The 19,524-nt window shown below is 40.7% G+C and overlaps 1 protein-coding gene across 1 annotated transcript in view; it reads left to right on the plus strand.

The window, feature by feature from the left end:
* The first annotated feature begins 4,167 nt into the window (after nt 1–4,167).
* DYTN (dystrotelin) overlaps nt 4,168–19,524 on the plus strand; it is a 54,729-nt gene continuing 39,372 nt past the window's right edge. Inside the window, exons 1-7 of the mRNA XM_066233335.1 lie at nt 4,168–4,186; nt 8,446–8,520; nt 11,006–11,207; nt 13,100–13,185; nt 13,676–13,776; nt 17,935–18,006; nt 18,266–18,429. Coding sequence (XP_066089432.1) covers nt 4,168–4,186; nt 8,446–8,520; nt 11,006–11,207; nt 13,100–13,185; nt 13,676–13,776; nt 17,935–18,006; nt 18,266–18,429 — 719 coding nt within the window. The remainder of the gene's footprint in view (nt 4,187–8,445; nt 8,521–11,005; nt 11,208–13,099; nt 13,186–13,675; nt 13,777–17,934; nt 18,007–18,265; nt 18,430–19,524) is intronic.

A 19,524-nucleotide genomic window follows, 5' to 3' on the forward strand; every position in this document is an offset into this window, starting at 1 on the left:
TAATTGCATGGTTTAAATAAAAATTACAGTCCTTTATTATTAAAGCAGTAGTAGTCAAACCAAATGCTCATAGTATTTTCAAGCTAATAGGAAGGACCTTTTACAAATGCCAATTAGAAACTTTTGAAAGCCCAGGAGTCATGTTAAAAAAAAAAACTGCTGATATCTGTACTTTCTTTGTAGTTTTAAATGACTTTTAAGATGCAACTTACTTTGTGAAAATTCAGTGGACTTTCAGATTCTGTTACATTGCTTCTGACTATCATGATTCAAAACCATGACTAAGGTCTGAGCAGTGGTGGCACAGTGGATAGAGTGTTGTCAACCTGGGATACTGAAGTCCCAAATTCAAAACCCCACGGTCTCCAGCTTGAGTGTGGGATCATTGACATGATCTCAAAGTCACTGTTGAGCCCAAAGTTCACTGGCTTGAGCCCAACCATTGCTGGCTTGAAGCTCAAGGTTGCTGGCTCGAACAAGGGAATACTGGTTTGGCTGGAACCCCCCCCCCCCCAGTCAAGGCACATATGAGAAGCAATCAATGAACAACTAAAATTGGCACAACTACAAATTGATCTCATCTCTCACCCTTCATGTCTTTTTCTCTCTCTCTTTAAAAAAACAAACAAAAAAACCACAACAATATGTTTTGCTTGTTTTCAAAGTCAACACTTCATTTTCTGTCATGTGGAAAAATCTTGGTATCTGTCTGTGTTAAGGACTTTGGGTGAGGTTTTGTGCCCTAATCCTACTATTTCCCCTGTCTCTCCCTATGGGGACCTCAACCAAAGGAGTGTGACCGCAAGAACGAGAACTGGGTGGGAGACCCCTGGTGCTCTGTGCAGGGCTTCTTCCTGGTGAAACTGAGCGAGGTTGGAAAAGGTGACTCAGACCGAGAAACGCAAGCAGAGCTTCCTGTTCCATTCCCCATAAATCAGGTGTGCCAATCACTTAGCAGGAAGCAGGGGGAAGAGCTGGAACAGAGAATACAACCACGAACACACATCACCTTTCAAGGCAGTGGCTCTGCGGCTTAGTGATATTCTTCCCAGTGGCTCTCAACCGCTGACCAATCAGAAAAGCAGCAGTTCCTCCAATAGGTGAACATCTAGGAAAGGACTGAAGGGAGACATGGGCTGAGTTTATGCTCTTCAGGGACACGTAGGAGACATTGAGCCCCTCCCCAGCAGGCTGTACTTTCCAGGATGACTGTGAACCACTACACGATGATCAGGATGGTCTAGGAAAGACTCCCATTGGAGAACAGAGCAAATTGATTCTAATAACACATTTGTCCCAGATTAATATAAAACACAGAATTACACCAGGAGGAAAGAACAGCAGTCCACCTTATTCAAGGTTTCGCTTTCCGACGTTTCAGATACCCGTGATCAACCATGGTCTGATAATATGAAAAGAAAAATTCCCAAAACAAAAACCTCCTAAGTTTTAAATTGCAAGCTGTTTTGAGCAGCATGATGAAACCTGGAATGTCCTGTTCCAGCCAGCCAGGGACATGAATCAGCCCGTTTTCCACAGTTTCCACCTTGTATACTCAACCTCCCCCTCCCCCACTTAGTCGCTGAGTAGCTTCTCAGTTATCAGATATACTGTGGAGGGGACACAGTGCTGGTGTTCAAGGAACTCTCACTTTACTTAGTAACAGCCCTAAAGAGCAGGAGCAGTGATGCTGGCCATGCAGATAGGCCCCAGAGACCCCGTGATGTGCTTCCTTTGGGAGAAAAGACGAGTACAGGGTACAGTACAATGAGATATTTTGAGAGAGAGAGACCACATTTACACAACTTTTATTGCAACTATTATTATAATTGTTCTATTATTTTGAGTATCAAGATTCTTGATCTACGTAATTAATGCCAGAAGTCTGCTCAACTCACAACATAGCATTCAGGAAAACCTTCAACCTCTTCCTATCGCCAATACCTCAGCTACATCTTGATGCAGATGTTATGGAATATAAAAATTCTAATTATGATTTCAGTTTTGAGTGGGCAGCACTCAGGTATACGTTTCATGTGCGATAGCCTTGCTCTCTCCCTACATTGTCTTATCTGCTCTTGTATGGGCCCTGACTTGGGAATTGAAGACCATGCTTATTTTTAATTCAAACTTCTTAAAAATATTTTTTTTTTCAGATTATACTTAAAACTTAAGAGGAAATGAGCCTTGGTAGCAAATTATTATTATCCTTTTCAAGATTTGCATTTGATCTGGTACCTTTTAAAAATGAGTGACCATATCTCTGTTTTTGTAAAAGATGTAATCAAATAATTAGATTCCAGTCCTAGGTCATTCTTCCCTGGGATGGTCAGTCAGGAAAGTGACTGATACCTGGGATGCAGAACCCCCCCCCCTTGCTGTTTTCTAGCCTCTGTGGTAACAGCTGCTCCCTACAGCACCCAGATGTTTTACTTGCCTCTCCTACACATGAAATTAATACACAAGTAGCCCCTGGAAACAGAGATGTTGCAGTGGCCTTAAATTATTCAAGATCTTTATTACTAATGAATGCACTTACGCGAGCCCTAACAAATAGTGTAGATTCGATGTCACTGTTTTGCATGCTCTTGCTCAGCAGTCAGAACAAGACATCTGCTCTCCTGAGGAATGCCACAGGAATCTGGAACTCTGTTATTACTCAGCTCTTCCCTCATCCAGAGCTGCTGAGTAATTTATGAAAAATGTTGGACTAAAATGCCTCTCCAAGGAAACTAAGAAAGGTAAGGGTCTGGTGTGGAGGCAGAGAGCTGTACTGTTGACAGGACAGGGGGCTGGACCTCTCTGCACCTACCTGGGGGCTCTAGGAAGAGCTTGAGGGGCATTTCTACACCAAGAGGAGTTCGTCCCTGATTTCATTTAATATGGCTTTCCAAACAAATTTTACCTGAAACCTTCTTAGTTTTGACAAATCTGTAATCACTGTTGCTATCATGTTTTTAAAGACCTAATATAAGTCAGTTTTTGCTTTAGATTCTCTCTTTCCAATATATCATTTATCTGTCTAATAATTTGTTCTTAATTAATTCATTAGAAAGGGGCAAGTACTATTTAAATTTAATTATCATGTACCTTTTTAAAACAGTTTTCAACTGCTCATGTTAAGAAATACCTTCTCCTAATAACTGTATAGTGTTCTTATATCACACCCCATTTTTTTCTTAAAAGAAAACGTGTACTATATATATGTATATTGAGTTTGAACAATAACTGCAATGTGAAACAACAAGTAGCTACTGTTTTTAAAATATTAACTGAATTCTATATGTAGAATTGTATGATAAGATGTTTAAATGGATAGTATTCGTCAAAAATTTAATATGTAGAATTGTTTGGCATAGTGATATTAGAAATTAAACCACTGAGAGCTTCAAATTTTTTTCCTTCAAAATGCAAATAAAATTATGTTTTCTTGAAGTTCACTCTTTAAATTATAATGTCTCAGAGGTTCCGGGTAGTCATAGTGGTTGTTTCAGGAGCTGTTCTCAGTTTCTGAGATAGAAGCCTAAATTGCGAGGAGTATGACCCGTATAAGAAGCCTCTGCCATCTGTGTTCTTTGTAGTTATCTTCTCAAGAGGTCGCAGGGGCTCCCTAAACATTTCACATTCTTGTGTCACAGATGAAACGACTTTTAGTTGTCTTTTTTTTTTTTTTGTATTTTTCTGAAGCTGGAAACGGGGAGAGACAGTCAGACTCCCACATGCGCCCAACCGGGATCCACCCGGCACGCCCACCAGGGGGCGACGCTCTGCCCACCAGAGGGCGATGCTCTGCCCCTCCGGGGCGTCGCTCTGCCGCGACCAGAGCCACTCTAGCGCCTGGGGCAGAGGCCAAGGAGCCATCCCCAGCACCCGGGCCATTTTAGCTCCAATGGAGCCTTGGCTGCGGGAGGGGAAGAGAGAGACAGAGAGGAAGGAGGGGGGGTGGAGAAGCAAATGGGCGCTTCTCCTATGTGCCCTGGCCGGGAATCGAACCCGGGTCCCCCTCACACCAGGCCGACGTTCTACCGCTGAGCCAACCGGCCAGGGCCTTAGTTGTCTTTTTGTCCCCTCCCCCATTCTTCCCCAGCAAACCTTCTGCTTAAAATATTGGTTCATTTTCAGTGAGGAGAACTCACTTGCCATCTGCCCTTCCAAGAAATTCCTGAAATGGACCCAGATAAACAAGGTGAGTATTTTTTGTCGTTTCTGAGCACAGTTTGTAAACAAACAAAAAAAAGAAAATTAAGCACAGATGTATTTTCAGACTTCTGGATTGCAACAGCAGTAGACATTTGGCAAATTTCTGGTTGAAAAAGAAACTGGGGTGATTCAAAAGGCTTTTTCTTCTAAACAGAAATTCATATTTAAGAGTATTTTTTCTATTGTCTCCAAAGCACCAAAATAATTTAACAAAGACTTGGTCTCAATATAATTACATGAAGTGACTTGTTTTTAAATTATTCTCATAATTTACTGTTAAAATGGTATCGCTGTAGATACTGTAATGTCAGGGGTTAAGTTCGCAGTACTACGTGGGCCCAGAGTTGGGAGAAAGCTCTCACAGCTGTCATTATATGAGTATCAGACAAGCAGCTATGGAAAAACCGATTCCTCTTTTCTTCTAACACATCTGAAGGCCGGCTTAGGCCCAGAACTGGTTTATGACAATTTTCTCTCACAGCTGTCGTTATATAAGTATTGGACAAGCAGGTATGGGGGAACCGATTCTTCTTTTCTTCTAATACATCTGAAGGCCAGCTTAGGCCCAGAACTGGCTTATGACTATTTCATTGATGAATATAGTTGCAGTCTTATTCCCCTGGCTAACATCTAGATTGTTTGTTCACTTGTTCTATATAAAATTCTGTAATATCTCAAGTTATTTATCTAAAACAACATTATGAGTAATTCAAATTATCTTTGGGTTTTCCAAATTTAGACCCTTGTATTAATAAGCTTAACACAGAACTGCAGAGAATGCATTTCGAGCCCAATTTTCTCACCCTAAAGGTGTGTCTTTCAAATGCAGTGTGTCTCAGAGTCACCTGCTGGGTGAACAGAACGCTGGGCTTCACCTCCAGAGTTTGTGACTCAGTCAGTCTAGGGTAGGGTCCAAGCATGTGCATTCTGACAAGTTCTCAGATGATACTGACACTGTTCACCCAGGACTACACTCTGACAGCCAGTGGCCTAAATTGTCCACTTCTGGATCAGCAAAGTAGATGGTGGACAGTTGAAAAAAATTTTATTATATTCTTAGTATCTATAGAAAATGGCATATATTGGTTTGTCTAAACAAAATTAAATATCATTTCAAGAAAGGGGGAAAAAACATTTCCTAGTCAAAATGCTTCCATGAACAAGGTCATATGTAGCTTTTGTTATTATAAATATTTCTTTCAGCGTCTAAAGCTACGTTGTTCATCGCTTTTGGCCTCGTATATCCAGCAATTTTTCCCTTTCTTGAATTTCCTCTCACCAGCAGGGCTGGTGGTGCATCACCTGGGATGCACACTCCTTTTCCACGATGCGCTGTATCACAGCTTGCGCTGTTACGCTGTGTAACTTCATCAGATGACGCTGCAAAACAGAATCTGACAGGAGGGTGACGGACCAGATGGCACAGCAGCTACCAAATCGCTCTTCCACCAAGGGCAGCATCTGGGAACCCACAGAATCCCTAGTCTGCTGATTCTCTGTGTTTATTTGGTACATCTGAGAGGAACCAGGGCATAAAAATGAGCCAATTTCCAGAAGGGAAGAGAAATGTGTTACACTTTCGTGAATTATTTCCAGACTTTATTCTCAATTTGTTTTACTTCGGACATAGAGCAGAGGTGTTTCTGACTTCTCCTACATTCTAACTTTGGATTTTTCTGAAAAGGAAGTATTTTTTTATAAGGAAATATTAAATAACAGAAGACTTAGAACAAATTGTAAGGGTTTTTGCTATGGGTCTACCTGTTCAGAAAAGGAAAAAAATGTGGCCTGACCTGTGGTGGCGCAGTGGATAAAGCATCGACCTGGAAATGCTGAGGTCGCTGGTTCAAAACCCTGGGCTTGCCTGGTCAAGGCACATATGGGAGTTGATGCTTCCGGCTCCCCCCCTTCTCTCTCTCTGTTTTCTCTCCTCTCTCTCCTCTAAAAAAAAAAAATGAATAAATAAAAAAAATGAAAAAAAAATTGTTAAAAATGAATAGTACAAATCTTAAAAAAAAAAAAGGAAAAAAATGTGGAGGTTTTTAAACAATATCGTTTGTTTTGGTGGCATTTTTAGGCACAGCCCACATTCACCTGAGGTGGGTGTGTTGATTCATAATTATATATTGATCATTGAATCGATATATGTTCACGGAGAGGACTTTGTGGTGCTCAACTGCTCTAGGGTGGGTCTGACCGGGTTCAGTACCCATACATGTAACAGATAGGACTTTACCCAACATTTAAGAGCAAGAAACGTCGTTTTTCAAACCAAAGTAAAGTCACTATACCTTGATATGAAATTTGCAGTGAGTTAAATCTGAAAAGAAGCCACCCCTTTGAGACAGTCAGAAACTTCTAAGGTTTTTATCCTGAACATCTGGTCCGAAGTGTTCAGAACATCTGGTCGGAAATGCCAGCATGACCACCACTTGCTATGCTTTTTGGCTTTGGCTTTGGGGTTCACTTGAAGATGCGGGACTCCCTATCAAGATTGGACACAGAACTCCTTGCCAATCTTATCAGCTGGTCTCCATAGTTACACCACACAGCCATTCTATCCATTCAAGGAACTGTTAGGAAGGACAACCTTGAAAACAACCCCATGCCTCAACTCCAGACAGGTCTCTCCCAACTTCCTGTCCAGACATCAGACTCTCCCCCACCTGGACAAAGACAGAACGGTAGCTAGAACAATGCTGAAGTCCAAGATTTCAAAGACAAGGAAGAGTCCAGAATGTTTGTACGGGTCAGGGAGGAGGAGCCAGGAGATTTGATAAGGAAGATTTGATTCAGAAGTAGGGGACCCAGGGGTATCTGATGTGCAGAGGACCCTCTTGGAGGGAGCCTGTCCCTCTGGACACCCAGCATCTGCTGAGCCAGAGCACCTATTTTGCTTCAGAAGAACAACTTCCTCCTGATTTTAGCCCATGAAATTTCACTAGTGTTGATTCCAACTCTCTCCCATTTCCATGGATGACATTAATTATTTGATGGTCTTTTTATACTGAGGCCTGAGTGGGGTTGGCTTCAGGGTGGTTTTTCAAACACAAAGAAGCTGTCAGATGTCTCAAAAGAGTAAAAAGAGCACAGACTGTGGAACACACACAGGAGTGGACATCAAAATATCGCCTTTTCATTCTTTAAATTCCCCATGCTGCTTCAAGAACCAGAGAGTAAGTAATGTCGCCATAAATTATCCTGCTGCATGTGCTGAAACTAATGCAATCCACTGCACAGTCTGCTGTTCACTTTTCTCAAGGCCTGCTGAGCCCAGGCTAAAGAGCTGGCTGTGTTTCTAGCCACAAACATGCTAGTTGAGCACACAGACTATTCACTCTCAATTTCCTGAGTTTTATGGTAATCGGCTGACAATAAATTTGAAAATAGTTTTATTCTCCTCAAGACATCTTCCCTTCAGCATAATAAATACAAGTAGATCCTAGGCTTAACATTTGCTTGCCTATAAAACCTTGCCTTCAAGTGAGCATTATGCAAATAAACTCTTTTTGAGAAGAATTGAAACTTGTTATCACAAGACATATTGGAGATACAAAGTTACTTGGCAGTCATTTCCAGAGATTGGGACTGGTTTCTTCTCTCATTGCCTCCTATAACAATTTAGGTAATATCAACAAGCAGAAAGAAAACTGTGAACACTAAGAAGAATTCAAGCACCCAGAGATATCCATTATTACCAGTTTGGTGAATGCCACTACTAATTAAGCTCTACATGGTAGGGATTTTTATCTGTTTTGTTAACTGCTATAGTTCAAGGGCTTGGAGTCATGCCAGGACCATATAATAAGAGCTCAATAAATATTTGCAAAGTGAATGAATGGATGGATAGCTTTTGAGTTGTGTTTTATATATGTATAAATACATGCGTGTACATATGACTAGAATATAGTAACAAAATTGAGTTTATATTCTACATAAAGTTCTAATCCTATTTGTTTCATAAGGCTGTTTTCTTTTTATATAAAAAAGTGGACAAGTTCATGGAGAAATCCACACCTGTTGGTGGATTCCTTAGTTTGGTGGCTTCAGAGGGTGGGTTTAGGGTTCCCTGCAGACTAAGATTCGATGATTATTATTTGTTTCCATTTAGAAAAGAGAGGTCTAGACCTTCATTTTCCCACAAAATAAAGTGAGGCTACATGATCTCTAGGACTCCCTTCCCAGATGTGGGGTTTATCTAATGAGATGATCACTGATCCATGTTATTTCATGTTTTCTTTACAGATGCTCTTAATAGTATTGAGAATTCCATTTATAGAACAGCCTTCAAATTAAGATCTGTTCAAACCATGTGTCAATGTAAGTAGAACTCTCTGAAACACTTGGTGTAATTTGATCCTGATGTGCTATGTAAGTTCACACACACAACAAAAAACCCAAAAACTCACGTGAGTGACTATTGGACTCCAGAAGGCTGGATGTATGCATGTCCTCCGTTTGTAACAGAGAATACCACATGTATTCAATCGAAGGGTAGCTGCGTTGACTAAAACAGAACATGTTTTTTGAATGAAGATTTTATTTTCATTTTTTCTTTTTGGTTTCCTTTTCGGGATACCAATATTAACACAAAATAAAATAACAAAATAAGTTAGTTTAGAATCCTTGCTTGGAAAATTAAGTTAAAAATTTTTTTAATTTCTTCTACCCCGTAAGAGTTGCATTTTCAAGTTGTGTTTCTTATCTCTCTGAGCACGCAAACGTAGGTTCAGAGGAATAGTCCTCGGGCAATAAATTTTAAAACGATGTTAAGAATTCCCTGTGAACTGCTCTTTTTGTGCTAAATTTATATCTAACTGAATACTATGGTATTCTTTTCCTATATTGCTATCTAAGCAAAATAAAGTAAATACTGTAAAAACACTTATCATGTAAAAAATTCTCAAACATGAAATAAGGTGGGTCCTGGCTGTGAGAAACAAGAGGCACGCAACATTTCTAAACTTATTTCTAATAAGTTCTGTATTACATCAAAAAATTACTTTATGTGAAATTATTTATGATATTACCATATGAGACCTAAAAGAGGCTGTGTATATATGTGACATTTCCCCAGATAGGTTGAATCTTTTTATATTTTGCTTTCTGCCTACTAAATTGTATTGACCAATGAATTTCAACTTGGGCTTCACAGCGTGTGCATGGGTGTGATGTAGGACAGGAAAAGGTTGGCAAGATGGGAAAGGAAGGCTAGGTGAACCCCCAAATCGTCTCCTCAACCAGAACAACTCTGTATCGCTCTATTTTCCATACTGCATTTCTGTATAAGAGCCCTTTGAAGAAAGAATTCTTGATTTGGAAAAAAAAAAAAATCACTGATTTAGACAAACTCCTTTATAACTATTATTTGTTACTGGGCATCAACAAAAGGCAGAAATTTGAAGAGATGCCTTTTCATACGTTTTATTTCCCTGGCATCAGAAACAGTAAATATAAATAACACGTATGGGAAATATTAAGACGCAAAATTAGTAGTTGAGTCGTTAGTTCTACCTAAGAAAGATATCCAAATAAAATTCTGAAACCAATAAGAGTCCCAGACACAGATATAATGCATATTGCGAGTTCCAGGCAGCGGGATCTGGTGAGCATCGCTGCATAAATCTTGTGGTGAGATTAATGGACACGGGTGTTATCTGTTTTGCTGTAAGACAGAACGCTCAGCAGAAGTCACGATCGTCCTGTGCGCGGCACGCCAGGCGGAGGTGACAGGTTGTGCGGCTGGGTAACGATAAAAGATCCGGCAGCCTCCACCACCTGCAGCGGGGTGTTTTATTAAAGCCACATCCCGGAACCTGCTCCTCACTTCTTTTGACTCTCTCCTTAAAAGCAGTATGAGAGAACAAATAAAAAAATTTTATTATACTTGCTAGATTTCTTATCGGTGAGATTGATTTACGAAGCAGAGAGAAGTACAGGGTTTTATCATTTCACAGACGGAAGCATTTTAAGCGCCAGCAGCTCTTGGTGCCGCTGACATCCGCATCTCTCAGATGACACAATTGGGTGTTTATTGCTTTTGTCTGTCATCCACCATCTGTAAGAAGCCATAGAGTTAGTTCTATTTCATTCTGCCTTATATTCATTGCCTTGTAAAATGTGTAGGTGGTGGTAAAAAATATATAGGAAATAAGCCATTATTTTTTGTAAGCAGCTTCGGTTTTACTTAGTGCCTTCCGCAGATAATAATACTAATAGAACCAAGATTTAAAAAAATTTAAAAAAAAGACATATTCCCGAGGCAAGGGCGGAACCTAAAATATTTGATATTAAATTCAGCAACTGCTCTTGAAGAAAGATCGCGGGGTTTTTAACTAAGACAATTGCGTTTCAATATTACTTTTAAAGCTAGGCTGCTGACAGGAAAAACAATATTTGAACATTGAAACTAAATTTGCTCAGTCGACTTAGAGAATATAAAAATGTTTCCCTAACTTTTCACCAGAGTGTCCTAAATTCCTTGGAAGGCTATTTTTCACGTTTTTTGCTTTTTCTTCTTTCAACTTCATAAAGCAACACCGAGAGATTTTACTGGAAATAATGTTATAACTATGTTTCACTAACACATGCACTTTTCCAGAATCAAATTGGCTGTCAGAATAGGAATGCTGGAATTATGCAGAAGAGATACGTATCCAAATAGTGGTCATATCTAATTATTTTTAAAGAAAACAGCTGCCATTAAAAAGAAAGTCTTAATTAAACAGTATGTGACATTTGCTTTATTTGAAACCTTTTGTTCCCATCAGAAAATCAGACTCACCTCTTCATTTGCTTTCTACAGTGGACTTGATTGACAGTTCTCAGATTCAGCACGTCCTGCTACGTCCAAGTTTCTGGCAAACCAGAGAGCGCCCCCTCTCGGTACAGTACCTTTTCCAGGCCCTCCAGGAGCTGTTTCACAGGGCCAGGGTGGAAAAGCCGGGACAGGTGCGTCCCAGAGCTTCGGAACTCACCCTGAGCCTTCTCACAACGATATATGACAGGTAAGGTGTAGCGCTCACACCTCGAAGGCAGTGTTTAGTTGCCACTGGTCATTGACCATTTGGTGTTGTCTAATGTTTGCTTATGGTCTGATATGGAAGATGGCTTCTTTGTTTTCCACGAACGTATTACTTATTCAGGAGGAGAACAAAGAAGACATGTTCTTTAGCTTCACTAATAGAAATGACTTCTGGATTGCAAAAAGGAATTAAAAATCCATGTTGCTCTTCTCTCAGACACACCCATTTCCGTTCTTAGATGACGCACACCCTTTGCGATGGCAATTATATCTCGATGCATGCGAAAATGGGCGCTTTCTCCTGAGGCCCTAGTAGTTTACTTCCTTGCTTACTTCTTTGTAACCGATTATTAGTTTTCTTGTTTTGTTTCTTAAGTGGAGTAAGGTTGAACGACCTGTGCATGAATGGCTAACCTATCGTCGTAGTCTGTTTGGGCTATGACAAAAATATCATAGACTACTTGGCTTAAACAACATTTATTTCTCATAGTTCTCGAGGCTAGGAAGTCCAAGGTTTAGGTGCCAGTCAGTAGCTAGTGAGGACCTGCTTTCTGGCTCACAGAGGACCATATAGTCCCCGTGTCCTCACATGGCAAAAAGGGCAAGGGCGTTTTTTATGAGGGCACTAATCCAACCACTAAGGGCTGTCCTTGTGATCCAATCATCTCCCTACGTCCCACCTCCAAATAACATCACATGGAGGGTTGGGATTCCAGCATATGAATTTGGGGGACATAAACATTCAGTTCATTGCACCTATAGACCAGTTTAGATCATGTCAAAGGCTTGGTTAATGCATGCCCTGGAGTTAGTAATGTGTGCGTGTACGTGTGCATGTGCGTGTATGTGTGTGCACATGTTTCTCTGTGCATCTTGCTGGCTCTGGGCCTTCTTGTTCTTCTGTCTCATTTCATTCTGTTTATTTAATGTGGTTTTGACCCAGCAAGCCTCATCCTTTAGAATGGACTCTTAAAAATTCATAGTGAACCCTGGCTGGATAGGTTGGATGGTTAGAGCATCTTCCCAATATGCAAAGATTGTGGCTCGCTTTCTTCAGGGTACATACAGGAACAGGCTGATGTTTCTCTCTCTCTAAAATCAATTAATAAATTTTTTAATAAATAAAAATTCATAGTGGCTATAATATACTTGGAGAATGCAGAAAGGAATAAAGAAGAAGAAATATCACCCCAAAGCCTGCCTCCCAGAGTTAACCATCTGGCAAATTTCTATGGTGTTTCCTTTTCTAGTTTATTATTTATTTACTTTAATTGCACAAATAACCTATACCTTGTTCACAAGTTATTTTTTCATGATTGCAGCCTCCCTAAACATTAAGCTTTTGACAGTCATTTCTGATATCAGTGCCTGCCCCTAACAAGCACTAATCCTCTTGGCTTTTAATGCATTGTTTCATAGGTGTGAAACTTGCATAGCCAGTGGCCAAAGGATGATTAGGCTCCAAGTGAGGGCCTGTGAACTGGTGGATTTTTTAATATATAAATGTTTGCTCCTTTTACACCTCCCTTTTGGTCCTTGTCTATGATACTTGGTCTCCAGACACGTGAGTCCAAAGGAAGTAAGACTCCCTGCTCTGTGAAGACAGGGTGGACCTCTCTATCCCCAGAGCCTAACACCATGCTTGGCAAAGAGGAGGCACCCAATAAATATTAGCTGAACACAAAAATAGATGATAAATATTATAATTCAATTATTAGTCTGGTCAAATTCTAGATAAAGGAAAACAGACTATGAAAAGCTTGAACTGATAACACTGGGTCAGAAAATTTATTAATGGCTGTGTTTTTTATGAACCACTTCACCATGTGTCGGCCTGCCTTTCCCATCCTTGCCCCTGTGTTTGTCGCCACGCAGCACAGGAACGGGTTTTCTCAAGCTGGCACCTGCCGCCGCTGCCCTGATTGCCCTCTCGGGGGACAGCCCTCTCACAAAATACAGAGGTAAGCTACGCGGGAGTTTGAGTGTCTGAAATGCAATGGCCTCCGAATGGCCCACACATTATCTTCTCTCAGTCCTATATCCCGGCCACGTGACTCTTGTTCACCAGAGACTCAGTGCAACCTGGAGGTTTTCCGGATGTTGATCTATGTTTTCTACTTTTTATAACTTGGTTAACTTCTGTAGAGGTTATTCAGACAACACTGCTTATTATTACTCTAAAGGCTGAGACTCTCCTTACATTGCTATTTATCTCTTGGCCTTCATCATCGATGTGAAATCATCAAGGGGTTGAAATGTGAAAGAGGTTTTCAGTAGTTATCAAAGGATCTAGTTGGAAAAGCCTTCAAAATAGCAAAGAATCAAGAAAAGAACTTTTCGTTTTCCCCCTTTATATCCACAGATACACTGTCTAGAATTTAAAGCATATACACTTCAAAGATACATTGCAATAATTTAATTTAAAGATTTCTTTTCCCCCTTTGTGTCTAGCTCTTTTTCAGCTCTATGCAGAAAATAAGAGAGGAGGTTATGATTCTGGGGCGCGCATGACTCGGAGGGTTTTGAGAAATTTACTAACAGATCTACAGCAGGTAAATCTCCACTGCTTAAGAATTCTATATTTGTCCCAGTTATTAGCCACATTTGTTAATAAAAAGTCTGATTTTTGCAGTATCAATTCTACCTTAATATGATTCCGCATGCAACTCCTCCACTTAATAGCCACTGTTCTCTGAGCACTGTATAGGCCTGATCTATTGCAATCACTTTCTAACTGGTTTCCTCAGCTCTACCTCAGTCTCCTCTCTCCAACTCTACCTCCATGCTACAGCCAGTGACTTCCAAAACACATGTCACCCTCATGCTTCAAATTCTTCAATGGCCATTGATGTCTATAAAAAAACAAACAAACCCTAAACTCAGCATCACAAGCAAAGCTTTCATAAATTGAATCAATCCTTTTCTTTTCAAAAAGAAGTAAAGTCATGATTCTCATATGAATATAAAATGAACATGTGTCCAAATGTTTATTTAACTTATTAATTAAGTTAAACTTTAACACTGGTAAAGTGTTACAGCTAGTTAGAAGAAATAACCAAAAAAACAGACACACTGAGAGATTAGAAATATTAAAATGAATTTGAAGTCGATATAAGACTAGCTTTGAGGGAAAGGGGGAGGGTTGTTCTTTATCCAGGACAGAATTTATTTGCATGTCTATAGATAACAGTTATTTGCATTTAGATCAGTTTTCTACAAGGTAACTCTAATCTTTAAAGAATTGTAAAATAGTCTAGCCAAAGATAATGAATCAAGAAAAGTACTTTTCATTTTCCCCCTTTATATCCACAGATACACTGTCTACATATCTCTAGAGGTTCAGATAATCCCCACTAAAAAGATAACTGGTGGTTTCTTTGGCTTACTGCAGAGTGTTTGATTTTTCCTAACATTCTTTACACCCTTTTCACTCCTGCATTTCTAAATCCTCACTGCGCCACCATGCACCAAGTTCTCCATGTCTTGACTTACACAGTTCCAACTCTCTGCAAAACCACTGTTTATTCTTTCATTTGACAAATAGTTTGTCTTTCAAGATCACTAAATATTAGTCATCTCTTCACTAAAAGTTTCTTTAATTCCCTGGGTATAACTTTGTTGTAGTACTTGTCAAATTTCTATTGTAATTATTACCTACACATATGCTTTCCCCACTAGACTGCTTCTTATAAGCAAGGATTATATCTCATCCATGTTTATTTCTACCATGGTTTGAAAAGTGCCTGGTATCATACTAAGGCCTTCAACACACATCATCCCACTAAACCTCTTACTCATTTAGAAAATATCTCAATTCTTTGTCCAGCGCTTGTAAAATCCCCACACTGTTTTCTGCACAGGTAAAGCCATACTAACTTTCTGACATTTTTCTCTTGGGTCTAGGCTGTAGGGGAGGGAAAAATAATCTTTTCCTCTATCCATCCTTGTTTCCTCTGGATGAAACCCTATAAATTAGACTGACAAAAGACAGACTAACAAGAAAAAAAAAACAAATAAGTTTGTTAATATGTGCATGATTCATCACATGGGAGTACCCAGTGATGAGTAACTCAAAGAGGTGGTTAGAACTCAGGCTTTCATTCCACCTTAAGCTAAACAAAAGAAAAGAGGTTCTGAGCTTCTGAGTGTGGGAGGCAAGTTGTGAGAAGGTGGCCAGAAAAGGTATGGTGAATAAGGGTTGTTTAGTAAGGTTTGTTATTCAGGTTTAAGTCTGCTCCTTCTACATTAATAAGCATTTTGAAGAGTTCTTTTCTTCCTGATAGAGAGGGGGAGACACCTTTGGCATGGGAAAGTTTCTTTATAAATGTACATTTTCTTTACAAAAGGAAAACTTGTACCTTATTTTTAGAATGTTTCCTGTATCTACTTTTTCTCAATGGCCTTTAATTTAAATAATTTAAAGAAGCATCCTTTGGGATGACATATTCTGGTATCTTTTAGGACCGGGAATTCTAAACCGGGGCTAGTCATGATTGGGGAGGGGAGTGTGTGTGGAGAAAGGTTATTGGAACTCCAGGACAGAGAATATGATTTGGAAAAACCTATCCAAAATTACCTTTGCTTTGCTTTGCTCTTAATATTTTATGTTCGTATTGATCATAATAACAAACATTTAACTATTCTGGAAATTCCAAGCAATGTTTCATATATTTATATCTCTTAAAAAGAGTAACGATATTTTGTACATTACAAAGGTTAAGACATCAGGTGTAGTTATTTCTGAGCTGTTCTGGTGGTCATAGCAGCACATGACTCTCACGGCCAGTGTTCTGCTGCCCCCAGGAGCACCCAGAGCAGAGGCACTGCTTCAACAATCCCCGTCTCTCTCTCAGGACTCAAGCTGGTGGGGAGCCAGAGAGAGTGAGACAATCTGTCTGTTCACTTACACAGTGAGACTCCCAAGACTGGCCTGTGTAGGTGGATGTGATGAAAAGAGATGGGTGGACTGACGGGCATTTTCCTTCCCCTGTAGAATTCTTGTGCTCGCTTCCTGACAGCGGGCCTCAGGCTAACACCCCACCCAACAGGCCCTAAAAATCTGCCCTTGTTTCAGTCTCAGCTGAGGTCCGTGAGCTGCTGAAATGGCAGCTCCCGCAGAGCTCTGTCTGCCCCCAGCACATTATTATGCCCCTGAGAAGACTGTTGGAGAGGCGGAGATTTGCATAGCAAATTATCATCCCATTGACTTCCATTAAGAACTCAGAGATGGTCCATATAAAATTCCAAGTCTTGCTCTGTGATTCAAACCCCTCCCCAAGAATTCTAATTATCATTTCAAGTGGCGTTCTGCCTGCACCCGGCGTGTCATCCAGTCATGTTTAACTCTTCCAGAGAACACCTGCAAGAAATTAGTCAAATGGGTAATTAATCCCCACCAAAAAAAAAAAAATCTTTATGAACACGCTTAAAGCCCAAAATGCAGGTTAAAACCCACTACAGAAGTGAATTTTCATTTGACTGGTGTCATAATCCCAGAGTTGCAGGTCAATCCCATCTGATACACTTCCCTTATTTCACAAATTAGGTTAAACCCCTTTCCTAGGGCTCAAGGACAAGGTCTAAATAAGCGGCCCAGTTAATTCACCAGCATTCACAGGCCACAGTATGGGTAACGAGTTATTTTTTCAGACAAAGACCAAATAACGCAGGGAGTAGTTCCTTCTGTTCCACTGGCGATGGGGTTATTATCCATTTAAAGTACAAGCCATCTTGTCACTATTAGGCAAATGTTTGTTGACTTCTGCCTGGCTAATTGTCAGCAAAGTGGTTCTAAGTGCCACTTTCCTGATTAGAAGAATGTTTATTCGAGTTGATGGACTCAGCAGGGGGGTCTTTGAAATCACTTCTGAGTTTGCAGGCAGTGCCTGCTGACAGCCTGTGCTAGAGAAGACATCAGATGCGAAATCAGGACCCGCGACCGAACGGGCATAAATGGAGGTGACAGGTAAACATAGATGTGCATATAGGTAATGTCAGATCCAAGTCCCTGGCCACCTTGGCAGTCACAAGACGTTCTTAATCCCTTGAGCTAAACTCCTTACGGTGAATGTGATGGAAAGCTGGAGCGAGTGCAGACCGAGCACTGGAATAAACCTGCTGTTGGAGTGACAGAGCTTTGTGAGAGCCCCGGGTAGAGTAAGGAGTCCTCTGTAGCTCTGTAGCTATAACTCGCTTTGTTTAACCTGGAACAAAATATCATATTTCAACCACCTTTTGCTTTACACAAGGGCAGTGATTCCTGCCCCACCTCAGAAACGGGCATTTGTTAACATGAGATGAGATGAAAGTGTTTGAAAAGGTTTTTCTTGAAACTACTCTGAACTTTAATACGGTATCTTTGTATGTATATAATTCAGAGGTAAATGACGGCAAAAAAAGGGTTAGAATAATTTAATTGAGATTATAAGAAAACAGTGGGCATCCCTGTATTGCCCAATTGCCAGACTTTCTTCTTACCGTCTTCCCTTCTCTCAGCTTCTCTTCTTCCCACTTCTTCATGAATTTGCCTCATCATTGCACAAAACCTATGCATTTCTTGTTTGCTTGGATTGGGACAGCTCGTCCAGTCTCGAACTCCCAGTGCTGGTGACTCCGTGGCTGTAAGCCCTCCTAGCCAGGCATGCCGAGGTCCACGTCCACGTAGTTCTGCATTTTCTAACAGCCTACCTGGGGTGTCTGGCCTCTTGCAGATCCCTGCTGTCGTAGGTGAGAGTCGTGCTCTGTGCTCTGTGGAAAGTGCTACGCGCAGCTGCTTCCAAGGGGTGAGTACCGTGCAAACGTCCCTGGGAGATGGGGGCATTCACGTTTGCGGACCAATTTCAAGTTCAGAAATATTTACTCCACACAGCATCGCAGACAACCTAACTGAGGGGGTAGGCTTGCCTCTGACTTCATGCACTGAGCTTTTTCAGCAGAGCTCACAGAAACAGGGCCAGAAAAGAAGAAGAAAATATGTTTTTCGTCTATACTAGAGATCAGAGTTGTGTCTAGAACACATGGAAGGGTGCCCTTGTTTTTCAGGTGTTGGGCCCAGCGATCAAAGAAGAGAAATTCCTGTCCTGGCTGCAGACTGAGCCTCCCATCCTCCTGTGGCTCCCGACCTGCCACCGACTGTCAGCCACCGAAACGGTCGCTCACCCCGTTCGGTGCAGAATATGCAGGAACTTCCCAATCACGGGACTGAGGTAGAGTCACTCATCAGTATTACACCGACAGTCACTCTCAACTGTGTCTTGCTGGGTTCTTTTTGTGGTCCTTCTTACACAGCTGAAGCTCAGTTTATTTTTTTTGCGGGGGGGAGGGCAATAATTTCCTATGTGAGAGACCCTGGTTGATAATAAGCATTTTATCTTCTATAATTAGTGGAATATTGAATTCTTCCTCTGACAAATAGTTTAAGCAGTAGACATTTTTATTCCTCTAAGGGAAAAAAATTTATCTTTAGTTACAAAGAAAAAAAAACCCTTTTAAATACTTTGGAGCCATCCATAACATAAACAATAATAATACTTTGCCTTTAGTAAGTGTTAAATAACTATTAGGTTGTGTGCTTCACATGAATTATTTTACTTATAGCTTGTTATAACTCCCTATAAAAGAGGGTATTACAATCCCTGATTTGCAGAGACACTAAATAACTTGCTCAGGTTCACGTGGTTAGCAAGTGGCAGGAGCTGGCAGTCTGAATTCACGATCCCTGCTTTGCAGTCATGGCGCAATGCTGCCCCCCTGTGCAGGAAACTGAGACTACTCCTTGGACCCACAGGAATGATCAGGTTTTGTGGGAGCCGCTCACTCCAATTCTCTCTGCCTAGAAGAAAGGGCATATTTGAAAGCTAGGTTTAAGGCTCAGAGGGTTAGATCTTTAAGACCCCCAAAATTTCATCTTAAGAAACAGATGTTGTAGGTTTCCCACAAAACAATAACGAAGTGAAATTGGAGTTGTTATTGAAGATTAGAGGAGGAGAGAAAGAAAGCAACAGGTGTAAGCCAGGCACGGGGACGCCATTCTCACGGTGAGTGAATACCAGTGTAGGGGCTGGAGACAAGGACGGGCTGAGGCGCTGGGACATCAGGTAGCCATGGGAGCAGGAAGATGATTTTCCTTCTCCTCTTCTACATTCTTCCGGCTGGACTAATAATCAAATCAATGTGAGACAGTTTAACAAGAGAAAATGACCAAATTGACTACATATGAACAGATGGAGGTTTTGTAAGGATATGAAACCCAAAGACACGTTGGGCAGCTGAGGCTTATATGCCATTCTGGACCCAGGAGA

Source organism: Saccopteryx bilineata, chromosome 5, assembly GCF_036850765.1.
Source record: "Saccopteryx bilineata isolate mSacBil1 chromosome 5, mSacBil1_pri_phased_curated, whole genome shotgun sequence".
Taxonomy (NCBI): domain Eukaryota; kingdom Metazoa; phylum Chordata; class Mammalia; order Chiroptera; family Emballonuridae; genus Saccopteryx; species Saccopteryx bilineata.